Source organism: Culex quinquefasciatus, chromosome 1, assembly GCF_015732765.1.
Source record: "Culex quinquefasciatus strain JHB chromosome 1, VPISU_Cqui_1.0_pri_paternal, whole genome shotgun sequence".
Taxonomy (NCBI): domain Eukaryota; kingdom Metazoa; phylum Arthropoda; class Insecta; order Diptera; family Culicidae; genus Culex; species Culex quinquefasciatus.
The window spans coordinates 120,885,452-120,897,321 of record NC_051861.1 but is presented as its reverse complement, the minus strand read 5'-3'; the positions used below and the strand labels follow the sequence as shown (position 1 = coordinate 120,897,321).

General features: G+C 41.2%; 4 protein-coding genes across 7 annotated transcripts; 3 read left to right on the top strand and 1 right to left on the bottom strand.

Moving 5' to 3' along the window:
- Nucleotides 1-5,012: 5,012 nt before the first annotated feature.
- On the bottom strand, nucleotides 5,013-5,732 carry LOC119765627. The gene is made up of 2 exons (XM_038249892.1): nucleotides 5,614-5,732; nucleotides 5,013-5,547 (listed from the first exon to the last, which is right to left on the bottom strand). The coding sequence occupies exons 1-2, from the start codon at nucleotides 5,668-5,670 to the stop codon at nucleotides 5,176-5,178; spliced, it is 429 nt and encodes a 142-aa protein (XP_038105820.1). The 5' UTR covers nucleotides 5,671-5,732; the 3' UTR covers nucleotides 5,013-5,175.
- Nucleotides 5,733-6,287: 555 nt separating this feature from the next.
- LOC119768776 lies at nucleotides 6,288-7,398 on the top strand. 3 transcript variants are annotated; one of them, XR_005278220.1, is made up of 4 exons: nucleotides 6,288-6,399; nucleotides 6,453-6,785; nucleotides 7,012-7,082; nucleotides 7,138-7,398. XR_005278220.1 is itself a non-coding variant. In XM_038259906.1 (4 exons), the coding sequence occupies exons 1-4, from the start codon at nucleotides 6,340-6,342 to the stop codon at nucleotides 7,354-7,356; spliced, it is 852 nt and encodes a 283-aa protein (XP_038115834.1). In that variant the 5' UTR covers nucleotides 6,288-6,339; the 3' UTR covers nucleotides 7,357-7,398. The 3 variants fall into 3 exon arrangements, 2 of the variants coding, with proteins under 2 accessions (XP_038115834.1, XP_038115828.1); XM_038259906.1 differs by having other exon boundaries at nucleotides 6,843-7,082; XM_038259900.1 differs by having other exon boundaries at nucleotides 6,450-6,785; nucleotides 6,843-7,082.
- Nucleotides 7,399-9,227: 1,829 nt separating this feature from the next.
- LOC6049753 lies at nucleotides 9,228-10,464 on the top strand. Its single transcript, XM_001866432.2, has 3 exons — nucleotides 9,228-9,400; nucleotides 9,461-10,006; nucleotides 10,061-10,464. The coding sequence occupies exons 1-3, from the start codon at nucleotides 9,347-9,349 to the stop codon at nucleotides 10,436-10,438; spliced, it is 978 nt and encodes a 325-aa protein (XP_001866467.2). The 5' UTR covers nucleotides 9,228-9,346; the 3' UTR covers nucleotides 10,439-10,464.
- A 166-nt stretch (nucleotides 10,465-10,630) lies between these two features.
- On the top strand, nucleotides 10,631-11,818 carry LOC6049752. 2 transcript variants are annotated; one of them, XM_038259868.1, is made up of 3 exons: nucleotides 10,631-10,749; nucleotides 10,799-11,359; nucleotides 11,417-11,818. In XM_038259868.1, the coding sequence occupies exons 1-3, from the start codon at nucleotides 10,684-10,686 to the stop codon at nucleotides 11,792-11,794; spliced, it is 1,005 nt and encodes a 334-aa protein (XP_038115796.1). In that variant the 5' UTR covers nucleotides 10,631-10,683; the 3' UTR covers nucleotides 11,795-11,818. The 2 variants fall into 2 exon arrangements, with proteins under 2 accessions (XP_038115796.1, XP_038115805.1); XM_038259877.1 differs by having other exon boundaries at nucleotides 11,409-11,579.
- Nucleotides 11,819-11,870: the final 52 nt, after the last annotated feature.

Sequence of the window (11,870 nt, the reverse complement as noted above, 5' to 3'; positions counted from 1 at the left end):
TCGAGAGTTGTTATTATTAGTATTAGCCGGTTGAATATGGGTTTGTTGGGGCGCCAGCTGAGGTGTCTTCTTGACCTCAGTCTTCTTTTCGGGGGGTTCTGAAACCATATTAACTGATTTTTCAGACCCAAACATTTTGTTGTATAATGAAAAATTTCCAGCATCGATCATCCTGCCAACGGCGTTAAGGGTTGGTAAATCAGGAATCGTAAGGAACGTCAATTGTTTGCGATAGTCTGATCGCATGTTCTGCTGAACCAGTTTCTTTTTTTCTATTTCGGGAATTTGAACCGTCATGGATCGAAACAATTTCTCCATGTCATGGTTATAAGATTGAAAAGATTCATTTCGTTGTTGTTTGCGAAGATAAACTTTAACCCTGACCATACTGTCGAGGTCGGGATGAACAAAAGCATTTCTAAGTTCCCACACAAGGTGATCCCAATTGTACAATCTTCCGGTGGAACGCATTGATTGATACCAGTTTAAGGCCGGTCCCGAAAAAAGGTGGAGCGCCGAATTAAATAGTTCATCATCTGCTACTTTTTCCGACATAGCATGACTTTTCACAATAAACAAAAATTCATTCAAGTTCAATCCTTGGTCGTCACCAGCATACTTTTCAATGCCCCACTTTGACACAGGTAAAGATTTGAGATAGCTTGTTTGTGGTACTTGATTTTGTTGATGTTCTTGGGGTTGTTGTTGAGGTTGTTGTTGGGGTTGTTGTTGAGGACGTGTTTTGCGAGGGGGTTGGGGATTGGGTGGTTGAGGTTGTTGTTGTGGGGGTGGTGGTGGAGGTAGGGGTAGAGGCAGGGGAAGTGGTTGGGTTTGTTGATAGTACGAATAATTAAAATTTTGGTTCTGAGGGTATGGTGGAAAATTTGATGGTGGTCTGTAAAACTGTTGAGGATTTCCAAAGGGTGGATGGGGTTGCTGGTATCTGGGTAGGGATGAATTTTGGTAACCAAATGGAGGTTGGGGGTATGGAGATGGGATAGGGTTGTTCAACAGTGTGTAGCTCGGATAACTAGAAAAACCACCCGAGTACGATGTCCCGAGTCCGTAAGTGGATGGCACATTAAAACTAACGCTTTTGGGGACTTGCTTAATTTTTGGGTGTCCTAAAAATCCTGGACTAGGAGAAAAGCTCGACGTTGTTGTTGGTGTACAGGTTGGAATAGTCAAACCTGCACTTGAAATTTGCCACTGTTGAAACAAAAGGTTTAAATCATCTGTCTGAACCCCTTGATCTCCCATATCAGACTGCTGGCGTCCCACTGAAATATCATTCTGTAAGGCCTGCAATTCATTTCTGAGACGACTTTCCTCTTCGTTTGCTTTTCGAAATTTTTCCAGCTCTCGAAGTAGTACTGCTTTGTCTACTTGAAGAGTCTCCGCAGCACCAGCTTGTTGAATAATTTGTTCCAAGGTTGGTTCTTCGTTTTCACTTTCTGTTCCTGATTCTGTTTCATTCCCTCGGGCCTCATCACTATAGTAAAAGTAATACAAATGATCCATGACGATTGAAAAAATCGTCGTCAGATCATCTTTTTCCATTTCAGCTGCACTTAAAAGTGCCAACCTAAGTCTAGCACCCAGGTGCAACAGTCTGCTTCTCATGTAGGCGATTTGCTCAGCACTACCATTTTTAATCTGAGTTTCAATTTCCTCAAGTTTCTGGCGGGCAATTTCGATTTCTTGTCTTACTGGATTCTTCAAAGTTCTGTCTGGTGGTATTTGACCAGCTTCTTGTTCACTTTTCAATTTAGACCGTAAGCATCCTCGCATTCGAGAACGATCACGATCAACCAAAATGTCTCGTACAATTAATTCGAAATTCAATTCATCTTCAGTTAACATATCAGCACGCAGGTCTGAATACCACGTGTCGATAGCTTCCTCTCGATTTCTTTCTTCTGGAAATGATCCGTAAGACTCCATTTTAAAATAATCTAATTAAACTACTAAGCGATGAAAACTAAAAGTTCCAAAATTTGACTGAATCAAGCAAAAAAATAAACAAATCTTAAAGTGAAATTAATTAAGGATTATGGATAAGAACTTTTTTCACCCAAAAATACCTTAAGGGAAACTTAAAACAAAAAAAGGGAGTCAAATCGACTTGTAATTCTGAATATAACCTATAAGAAAAAAGCATATGGTTGACATAACCTCCATTTACGAACACACATCCCAAAGCGTGGATAATAAATCCAAAAAAATCGCGATAAAAGTGCCAACTATCGTTCTTCCCCCACTCGAAAGGATAAAAATCTTTGATTTTTGATTTTACGCTGCGCGCCAATTGTAACGACAGACTAGCTGGTACTTTGTAGAAAATAGAGTTTTGGGGAAAATGGTTCTAATTATGAGCAACAGGAGCTAATTTGCACGGCTAGCTACTTCTCAGGGCAATTCTTGGGAACGAACGATAATTTGGCACTTACCCGATCATTATCAACCTCACAATCGTCTTCTCTCGTGTGCAGCAAATATAAAAGGCAAAATTAACGATCGCACACGCACGGTTTATTCAACGCACTTTACTTTACTTTTAAGCAGAAACCTTAGTGATTTTTCGACGGTTTTGCACTTAAAACTAAAACTAATCTAAATTAAAGATTCAAAAAAGAGAATTTAACACGTTTGGGATGGGTTTTAGGGGTTTATTTTAGCTGGAACAAAACGGAGCGCGAACAATCCCACGATGGCATGCACGTTGGGGCCGTCCCGCGGTTGGGGCCCTTCTGCAGGTCGCGATACACGACCGGATAGCTGAAGGCCGGGATGAGGGTATTGTAGAGAGAGCAAGCAAGTCAAGGGGGAACAGACATACCTCGATCAGCGACTCGTCCGTCGCAAGATGGCGGATAACGGCGGCGTCCACGCCTGCCGGGCCTGGGTTTTTCGTCGACGACCGTGGCTATGGTCGGCGGGGCATTCTCACTAGTGAGAACAAGGGTTTCCAGGATTGTGGGACCATATGTTGATGGATGGTCTTAACGGCCTCGAACGGTGACACTAGATTTTCGGTATCACTCGCGCACTTTAGTTCTTCGGGGTGGATCCAAATGATCCAATTATTTGGTGTGGGAAAGCCGCTTAAACTTGTTTTAAATCAGGCATACGCGACAGGATCGTCCCTCTAACTCTCACCAGGTGATCATCCGGGTCGAAACGCGCGCTTTACGTGTACTCTCCCCGCTGACCTTCCCAACACACTATCCACTCGGGTGGATTTCGTGATTACCGTTCAACTTAACGCCTGATTTTAACTTTTGTTAATTCAACTCGCACACGCGGCTAATTAACTCGTTCGAGGAACCACAATCTGGATCGTACTAGTGTCGGCTATTAGATAGCAAAGAGGACGAGTCTAGGGCTTCGGGGCCCTTTTATATCCTCCGCTCTCCGAGGTAGTCTGTCCCAGCGGGTCCACTTCTCTCTCCCATAGTTTCTGCTGGTCATCTTATGCGTTGCGAAGTCCAAACGCAAAGTTTGAATTTCCCAATCTCGCCATACTGGAACGCCGCAACAACCTAACTCCCTACACCTAGTGGTTGTGCATGAGAGCGGCGCGTCTTTGTTAGTTATCCTAACCATTAGCTAAGAGGCCTTAATTCTAATGTTAGTTTAATACATGATTTTCTAGTCGAATCATGATTTACCAACCAATTAGTGATTATTGGTAATAATGAACTGCCCTTTTAAATCTAAGATCTGTTGCTCAACTCACTCTCATGCATTGGAAATGAACCTTTATCATAGTGAAGTGGGCTGCGATTTCGGTACGCAAGCAAATCAAATTTTATAGCGAAAAGAGATGTAATGTACTTAGTCTATAAAAAAAAAACAAAATATTTCATATTTGGGCAGATAATGATCGAATTGGAACCCATCGGTTACAACTTTCCCATAATTTCGTAGCCGGCCTACGGATATTGGATTGGTTGAACACACACACACACACACACATTTGCCAAAACAAATGAGTTCTTTTCTTACTAGTTCTTACTAGTAGTTCATCACATAAGAAGGAAAAAAATACGTAAATTTCCTATCACAATGTTTCAAGAGCTTCCCTATCACGGACGTCAAAATCGAGGTACCTCAGAAGATTGCTGTACTGAATCATGGTTAAACAGGGGTAAGTACATTGTGAGCGGTAGGTGGTGACAAAAATGGTAAGTACAGTGTAGTATAAGATCTGTCAACTAACATCTGTCAACTGTCTACTGTCAAATTTTCTACTAACTTTATTTTAAGCTGAAAAATAAGTAATTAGAGAGCCAGGGATTTTATTAGCTAGCATGATAGAATCATAAATAAAAAGATAACATATACTTAAAAAACGGTTAATTATTAAACTTCATAAACTTCAGAATAGCAATCGGCAATTAATGATGCGTAAAAAAAGGTTGCGATTAAAGTTAGTTTGAGAATATCATTTAAATTCTTTTTTACGCTCCAAAAAGGGTAGATTCGAAAGGCAAAACTGTTCACGGGATCCATAATAGCTATCGGAAAGATTTAGAATTATTAGGGCAGGAAATGAAGCGCTGACAAAAGCGTTAAACTAGGAAAAACTAGGATATTCGTCAGCATTTAATTCCCTCAAACCAGCTACTTGGAAGTCCTTAGGAAAGACTATGTTGCGCACGACCAGTTGCTTAATTTGTTCCATCTGTACAGTTGATATAGCAAATCTTTATCAATCTGAGCTGAAAAACATTTCTGTTCCATCGGTGGCACACTAAAGACGCTTGCAAGCAATCCTTACGGTTGAGGAATCTGAAGATGTGCTGCAAAATCTACGAGGAAAAAATGTGTAAAACTTTCATTTGATAGATCGTCTATTGTAATTTTCTGAGAGGCAGTCTTTTCTGAATTCATTGGCTATGACGCATAAAATGGGGTTCCCAATCACGGACGTCAGAACCGAGGTACCCAAGTTGATTGCGAGGGAAAGACTCGCTTCAAACGGGGTAAGTACTGGTGATGATGTGTAATATTTCGAGGAGAAAAATGCATTTCAAGTGGTGATAAAAAATGGTAAGTATTGCTAGGAAATAAATTTTCGTTTAACATCTGTCAACTGTCAAGTTTGTCAGCAACTACTAAAAAGGTTGAGTTGAGGGTTGTAGTGCATACAGGTGCACCTTTTACGGTTCACTATTTCGGTTTACCCCGCAAAATGTCTTTCATGGTGCCAAATATCAGACATACCGAATTTTTTATCTTTATGCTCTCAAAAATACACCGTGAGCTAGTGTAATTGAAACAAGGGCGTCTGCAATCAGCAGCGTGAAGTAATTTAACTTCAAACTGACAGGCTGGCAGTAGCTTCCGAGCCGCTTCGAATCCGGTTGTCGTGCAGTACGTCTTTCCGTTGAAGCAGTACTTTGAAACAGTACTTTGAAAGCTGGGTGAATCAAGCCGGATGTCGAGCGCAACTGGCCTGATCTGAAATGCGTTGCAGTACCAGCGGTGACAAAACAGCGACGCCTCCAAGCAGTCGTCATGGTCGAGGAAGCTGAAAATGTGCTGGAGAATGTAAAGGAGCGATCTTTAGTGTAGAGATTAATCACTCGAATTGAACTTGCCTCGTACCTCATTTGGCAGATCATCAATCGTAACTTCTTGAGAAGCATTTTGGCCGAAATTCATTTTCAGTTAATTTCAAGCATCTAGGAATTACAAAAAAGTGTTGATGTATACACAAGTCAGTCACCGAACAATTCTAAAGAAGTGACTCACAAACTAGCTGCATCTGTAACCTTGATCAGGTCACTCTTGACTCAAATCATTTCTTTCAAACACACGCACACTGTCTTATTACGATCAACTAGTCGTATTCAAACCAGCTAAGTATGTTTTTTTTCGGTTGAGAAAGGGTTCCCAATCACGGACATCAGAATTGAGGTACCTAACTCGATTGCAAGGTGCAAACTCCCTTTGAACATGGTAAGTACCAGTGATGTTGTGTTAAATTATGTGAAGATAAGTGAAGCGGTGAACAAATTGGTAAGTACTACTTAGGATAAGTCTGTCATCTAACATCTGTCAACTGTCAAAGCTGTCACTTACTAACAAAAAGTTAAGTTTAGTTCAAGCATGCTCACTTTTCACGATGCATCCCAGCCCTGTGTGGATGAATTTGAGAGGAAAGCACGTGTCCAAAAACGTAAACAAATGCATTCACTCAAGCACACTCACACTAAGCTGGGAATGCAATTCGCGAAAAGATTTGCATCGGTTTGCGTGACACTCTTTAGTGAGAGAAATCAACTTGTTTTGATTGAATGTGCAAGGTATTGCGACGCGAATAGTTCTGTAATGATGCGTTCGACGAAAACTTCTCCAGCTCCAACCACAATCGACGCACTTCCCAACGAGGTAGGTTTGAAGTGACGGTTATTTCAGTAAACTTTTTACTTTTCTTCTAGCAGATATTGTGCAGGATTTTTCAAAATCTATTCTTTCGAGATCGCAAGAATGCATCGCGAGTTTGTCACCGATGGAACGAAATTGCAATGGATCCCAGTGATATCGTATTTCATGTGCGGCTTTACGATACCAAGAATACTTACACTATCAGTGAGATCATGAACTGCAAACGGCCTTACAAATTCCTTCGGGTTTCGTACAATATGTTTCCATCACGAATATTGAATAAATTCTCTATTTTCGCGGAAACTTTGAGGATTTCTTCCATGAACGCATACATGGCATCGGAAGAACCAAATTTCTTGGGACAACTGTATAGATTGAAAAATCTTAAGGTATGTACGGAAATCAACTGCAAAATATAACTTTTCTTTACATTTTCATGGTTTTAGCGCATAATCTTAGACTGCACCTTTGTTCCCGACAACTTACAAACTACTAAACACACATGCTGTAATTTGCGAGAGTTGGTTGCTTACGAAGTCTCATTTGCGAACTTCGTAAACTTCAACGAATTCATTGCTGCAGCACTCCCCAAACTCACCAAATTGGTTTTTACAGAGTGCGACTTCGATGTCCCGCTAAGTTTTTCGAACCTGCCAGCTTTAGAACAACTGGTGATTGAATGTGGGGTAAGATTAAAATTTCAAAAGTTTTAACTTAAGTTTAATTAACCCTTTTTTTCAGACCCCATTCGACTGCACCGTGCTGAAAGACCTCGGATCGCTTCGGAACCTTCGCGCTTTTAAACTTTGCTGCTCGCAGCTCGACGGGATCGAGCAGAACTTCCAGCTGCATCACATTACGAAACTTGATCTGACAGTTCGTGCGGATGACTGTCATCTGGTGCGATTGGCGGAGATATTTCCATCGCTGACCAGTTTGAATGTGGCGGCTCGGGAATAGAGCGTCCAATTTCCCGTCCCGGGAAAAAAATTCCCGGGAATTCCCGGGATTTCCCGAAAAAAAATATTTCCCGTTTCCCGGGAAATTTGTAAATTTCCCGGGAATTCCCGAAATTCAAGCGGAAGTATATATTTTCGTAAAGTTTTGGAACTATTTTTTTTAATTGCTCTGAAAAATAATAAATAAAAAAACTTAACATGATTTTGTGCAATTAAATGTATTGTTTGGTTTATATATAATTAGTCAGATTGTTAGAAATTATGATAACAGAATTATTTCTGATAATATTAATTTTGGACACAACTGGGAAAAGATCTTGCTTAATGAGTATTACATTATTACAATTATGTAAGCTTTTAACAGATTGATGTTATTTCATCAAAACAATATTAACTCCTTACCTCCAAATTAAAATTGAGATTTTTTACGTTTTTGTTTACCATGATCAAATGAGATAAAAATCGAATTTGTGCAAAATGAATTAATTCAATTGGTTGAATACCTAGTACTAAAGAAATTACAATTTGAAGTAATAGAATTATGGAGTACTGGTGCAACTACAGGTGTTAGAAGGTTAAATGTGAAAAAATAGAAGACTTTTTGTGGAATGATGTTATTTTATCGTATAATTTAAATCATGTTGCATAATAAAACAAAAAAAAATCCTTGAAAAATTACTTTCTATTGTTTGTTCTCAAAAAATGCAAAATATATTCAAAGCTTGCTTCAAATATTTGAAAACATTGGGTTGTTTAGAGTAAAACAAACACTAAAACGCTTCACCATTTGTTCAAGAGCTGAAACCAGTTTTTATCATGAAAAACATAATTTCTGCATGTTTTTTTCTCATTTCAATAAACTGGCCACATAGGCAAGTTAAAATTTCTCATAAAAAAAAATACCAAAAATACATTTTCTTGTAGTTGAATGGTTTTTTACATGTAGTCAAGCTGTTAATTGATCTTCACACTTATCTAAACACTTAATGTTGATGTCCTATGCAATTTTGTTGCATAATATTAATTGAAACCAAGATCATAACAATTTTCAAAAAAATTAAAATTTCCCGGGAATTCCCGGGATTTCCCGGGAAATTGACTGAAAATTTCCCGTTTCCCGGGAAATGTGTAACCCCGGGAAATTGGACGCTCTACTCGGGAAGAATATTTAAGCGCTGGCGTCGAAGAGCTGGTTGTAGAAAAGTTGCCACGAAGTTGTCAGTTGAAGGTGCAAAAGTTTGCTTTTGCTGTCACGGATGGCGATAGCAATAACGGTTGTGATTACTTAGAATGAGACTAATTAAAGTGTAGTAATGTTAAATACCTATATAGAATAAAACATCATTAAAAATAAATCGCGATTTCTTATGTTCCCAATCACGGACGTCAGAATTGAGATACCCAAGTCAATAGTAAAAGAATAATCGTACTGAATGGGGTAAGTACTATAGTGATAAAGTGTTTGTGAAAGTATAGTGAAGTGTATCTTTGAAGGGGTGCAATGGTAAGTACTGCTTTAAATAAGATCTGTCAACAAACATTTGTCAACTAACATCTGTCAATCATCGAATCTGTCTGCTACTAACAGATCATGGCCTATCTACAATCACTTAACATAGAAAATTGAACTTAGATAAGTAATTCGAATCAATGGAAAGGAATCTAATCTTCTACAATGCAAAAGTTAGTTAATTGGTGACGTTTCCATATCAAAGGTAAACAAGCAACTGCATAGCAACGTATACTTTTTCTTAGCAAAGTATTCTTGAAAACTATTATAAGTTAAGCGATTGTAGATGCGCCATCTCTCCAGCTGCATGTAAGTGAATTCGAGTAGAATAACAAAATGTAAACATTCACCCTATGACACGCATACAGACGAAATAATGCATTCTGTTGGATTTCTTGCACGACTGTCACTATGAGGTTTGTGAAAAATATTCGGTTGACCAGTACACTAAGCATTTGAAGTGCAAACAGTCGATTCAACGATGAGTTTAGCGCCAATTTCAACTCAACCAACAATAGCAGATCTGCCAAATGAGGTGATGCAGTTCTATTAACGATTATAATTCATATAACAAAAATCTTCGAGCCCCTTCCAGATGTTGGAGGAAATTTTCTCCTACCTCGAGTTCACAGAACGTCTGGTAGTTTCGCAGGTTTGTCGCCACTGGCACGGATCCGCCCTCCAATGGGGTGATGTCCGACTGAGCTTGTGTTCTTCTGATAAGTCAATTGGCGAGAGATTCCTGACCAGTGGAAGGCCCTATCGACATCTGGAAATGAACAGTGACCTTCTAGCCGAGAAGTTGATAACGAAGTTTGGTGCCAGTTTGGAAACCATTGTACTAACCAACGTTGAGTCGTGGGACTGGCTTGGTTCACTCGGTGGACTTCCGCATCTGCGGAGTCTGAGCATTAAATGCAACTATCGATACGATGCTTTGGAGGATGTGCCCCTAGTTCAACCCTGTCCAACGTTTCGTTGGCTGACGCTGGAGGAGATTGGCTCGAATGCGTTTCCCGCGCTGAATAGATTCATTAGTGCGACCTTCCCCGCACTTGTGTACTTGAAGGTGGAATATTATTCCGGAATTTTTCGTCTGTCCAATCTTCCGAAATTGCAACACTTGGAGATGACCGGATACGTAAGCGTAACCCCAAAATAAATGTCTTCAGCTAGACCATGTTCTATCCCACAGAACCAGATCGACGACGGGCTGCTGCAGGACTTCAAAACCCTGCCAGATCTCCGCACGATCATCCTCCACGGAAGGCGACTCGAGTGCGGCTACCCGGACCACGTTCTCCGCAGTGACCACATCCGGACGGTGCAGATCGGCACGGATGATCCGCTCGACGACGACGAGTTGCTCCAGCTGACGGAGGCGTTCCCGGGGATGACCAGCTTCAACTTTACCCGGTGGTCGCTGTGCACGGTCGCCGGAATCGACGCTGCGAGACGGAAGCTGCCGAACTGCGCATTCGATGTGGCGCCGACGGAGGATTCCATGGAGCTGGGGTCGGGATCGGATGGGGCGGACTCGAGCTCCGACACTGATGGGACTGATTCGAGTTGATTTAATTTTTTCTGTAAATGAACATGTTGTTTACAGTAATATATTCTTGTTTTTGAAAAGTTGTACTGAATCTTATCACGAATGTTCATGATTTGCTAAAACGTAAACAAACGAATTCACTGAAGCGCATGCGTTCGACGAAGTGCACAGAGCTGCACCAATACATACGGATGAACAAGCCAATTAGCTCTACGCAAATACAGTAGTTGCACCACCCTCAGTGCACTACTGAATGCCAAACAAGAATGTCTATTCTACCAGACGACAACATCAGCGCAGAGCTCCCAACGATTTTGGATCTTCCAACCGAGGTTTGACAGTTCTACGAAACACGCAACTTGCTTACACAATTCCTTCCAGATCCTGGAGATCATCTTCTCGCACCTGCAGTTCAAAGATCGCATGTCGGCGTCGCTGGTTTGTCGCCGCTGGAGCGGCACTGCGATCCCCTTGAGAAAGGTTCTGCTGAAGATCGCCGGCTGTTGGGACCGATCGGTCTACGAGACGTTCCTCGCCAGTGATCGTCCGTACAGACATCTGGAGGTGCACAACATAGTTAGTGAGATTCGCTACACTTCGAAGCTGATTTCCAAATTCCGCGACAGTCTGGAAACGTTAGATGTGGAAAGCGTATACGAACGGAACTGGATGAACGCACTTGGCGGACTTCCGAGGCTCCAGGAACTGTGCCTCAAGTGTCCGCTCGTTGTCAAAAGTCCGGCGGCTTTGCGAGCGAAAAGACCTTGCCACTCGATGCGATCGCTGACGATCGATGAGATTGACGGCAGCGACTTTGCTTTTTTGAATGCTTTCGTGAGTGAAACCTTTCCTGGCCTGACATCACTGAGATTGACGGATTTTGTTGGGGATTTACGCATTAACGGTTTACCAAATTTGGAGATGTTGGAAGTGGTTGGAACCGTAAGATCAACAGTTGTTTCTGTAATCCTGTCGTATGATTGAACAACAGTTTTTCAGGGCATCTTGGACGACAGACTACTTCAGGACTTGAAAGCACTGCCAAAGTTGCGAGACATTAAGTTCACCGGAAAGATGTTAGATTTGAACGACCACGCGGAGAGCGGGACCATCGATAAAATTCAGAAGGTGGAGCTACGTACTAGCGTGCGGATCGACGACGATCAGTTACTCCAGCTTACGAAGGTTTTCCCAGCGTTGGACAGCTTTTTAATCGGTTGCATCACTAATTGCACAGCAGCCGGTGTCGAAGCTGCCAAAAAGCAACTTCCAAAGTGTTCTTTTCAAATATATGGCCATAGGGCACCGGTTTACAGTGTCAAGACTTGGTCCGATTCAGAATCAACAGATCTGGATACGGATTCGGATTCTAGCTGAAAATCTGTCGATTTTTTAAATGTAATTTATCAGTGAACTTCCAGCTCAGAAACGTTTCAAACCAAAGCCATGAAAC

Bases quoted from the DNA above. Each gene is read 5' to 3' on its own strand.
- LOC119765627 (XM_038249892.1), bottom strand. From the start codon at position 5,670: ATGAATTTCGGCCAAAATGCTTCTCAAGAAGTTACGATTGATGATCTG. The intron at 5,548-5,613 runs GTACGAGGCAAG...TACATTCTCCAG, and splicing joins TTGATGATCTGCCAAATGAG to CACATTTTCAGCTTCCTCGA.
- LOC119768776 (XM_038259900.1), top strand. From the start codon at position 6,340: ATGATGCGTTCGACGAAAACTTCTCCAGCTCCAACCACAATCGACGCA. The intron at 6,786-6,842 runs GTATGTACGGAA...TCATGGTTTTAG, and splicing joins ATAGATTGAAAAATCTTAAG to CGCATAATCTTAGACTGCAC. The intron at 7,083-7,137 runs GTAAGATTAAAA...CCTTTTTTTCAG, and splicing joins AACTGGTGATTGAATGTGGG to ACCCCATTCGACTGCACCGT.
- LOC6049753 (XM_001866432.2), top strand. From the start codon at position 9,347: ATGAGTTTAGCGCCAATTTCAACTCAACCAACAATAGCAGATCTGCCA. The intron at 9,401-9,460 runs GTGATGCAGTTC...AGCCCCTTCCAG, and splicing joins TAGCAGATCTGCCAAATGAG to ATGTTGGAGGAAATTTTCTC. The intron at 10,007-10,060 runs GTAAGCGTAACC...TCTATCCCACAG, and splicing joins ACTTGGAGATGACCGGATAC to AACCAGATCGACGACGGGCT.
- LOC6049752 (XM_038259868.1), top strand. From the start codon at position 10,684: ATGTCTATTCTACCAGACGACAACATCAGCGCAGAGCTCCCAACGATT. The intron at 10,750-10,798 runs GTTTGACAGTTC...AATTCCTTCCAG, and splicing joins TTTTGGATCTTCCAACCGAG to ATCCTGGAGATCATCTTCTC. The intron at 11,360-11,416 runs GTAAGATCAACA...ACAGTTTTTCAG, and splicing joins TGTTGGAAGTGGTTGGAACC to GGCATCTTGGACGACAGACT.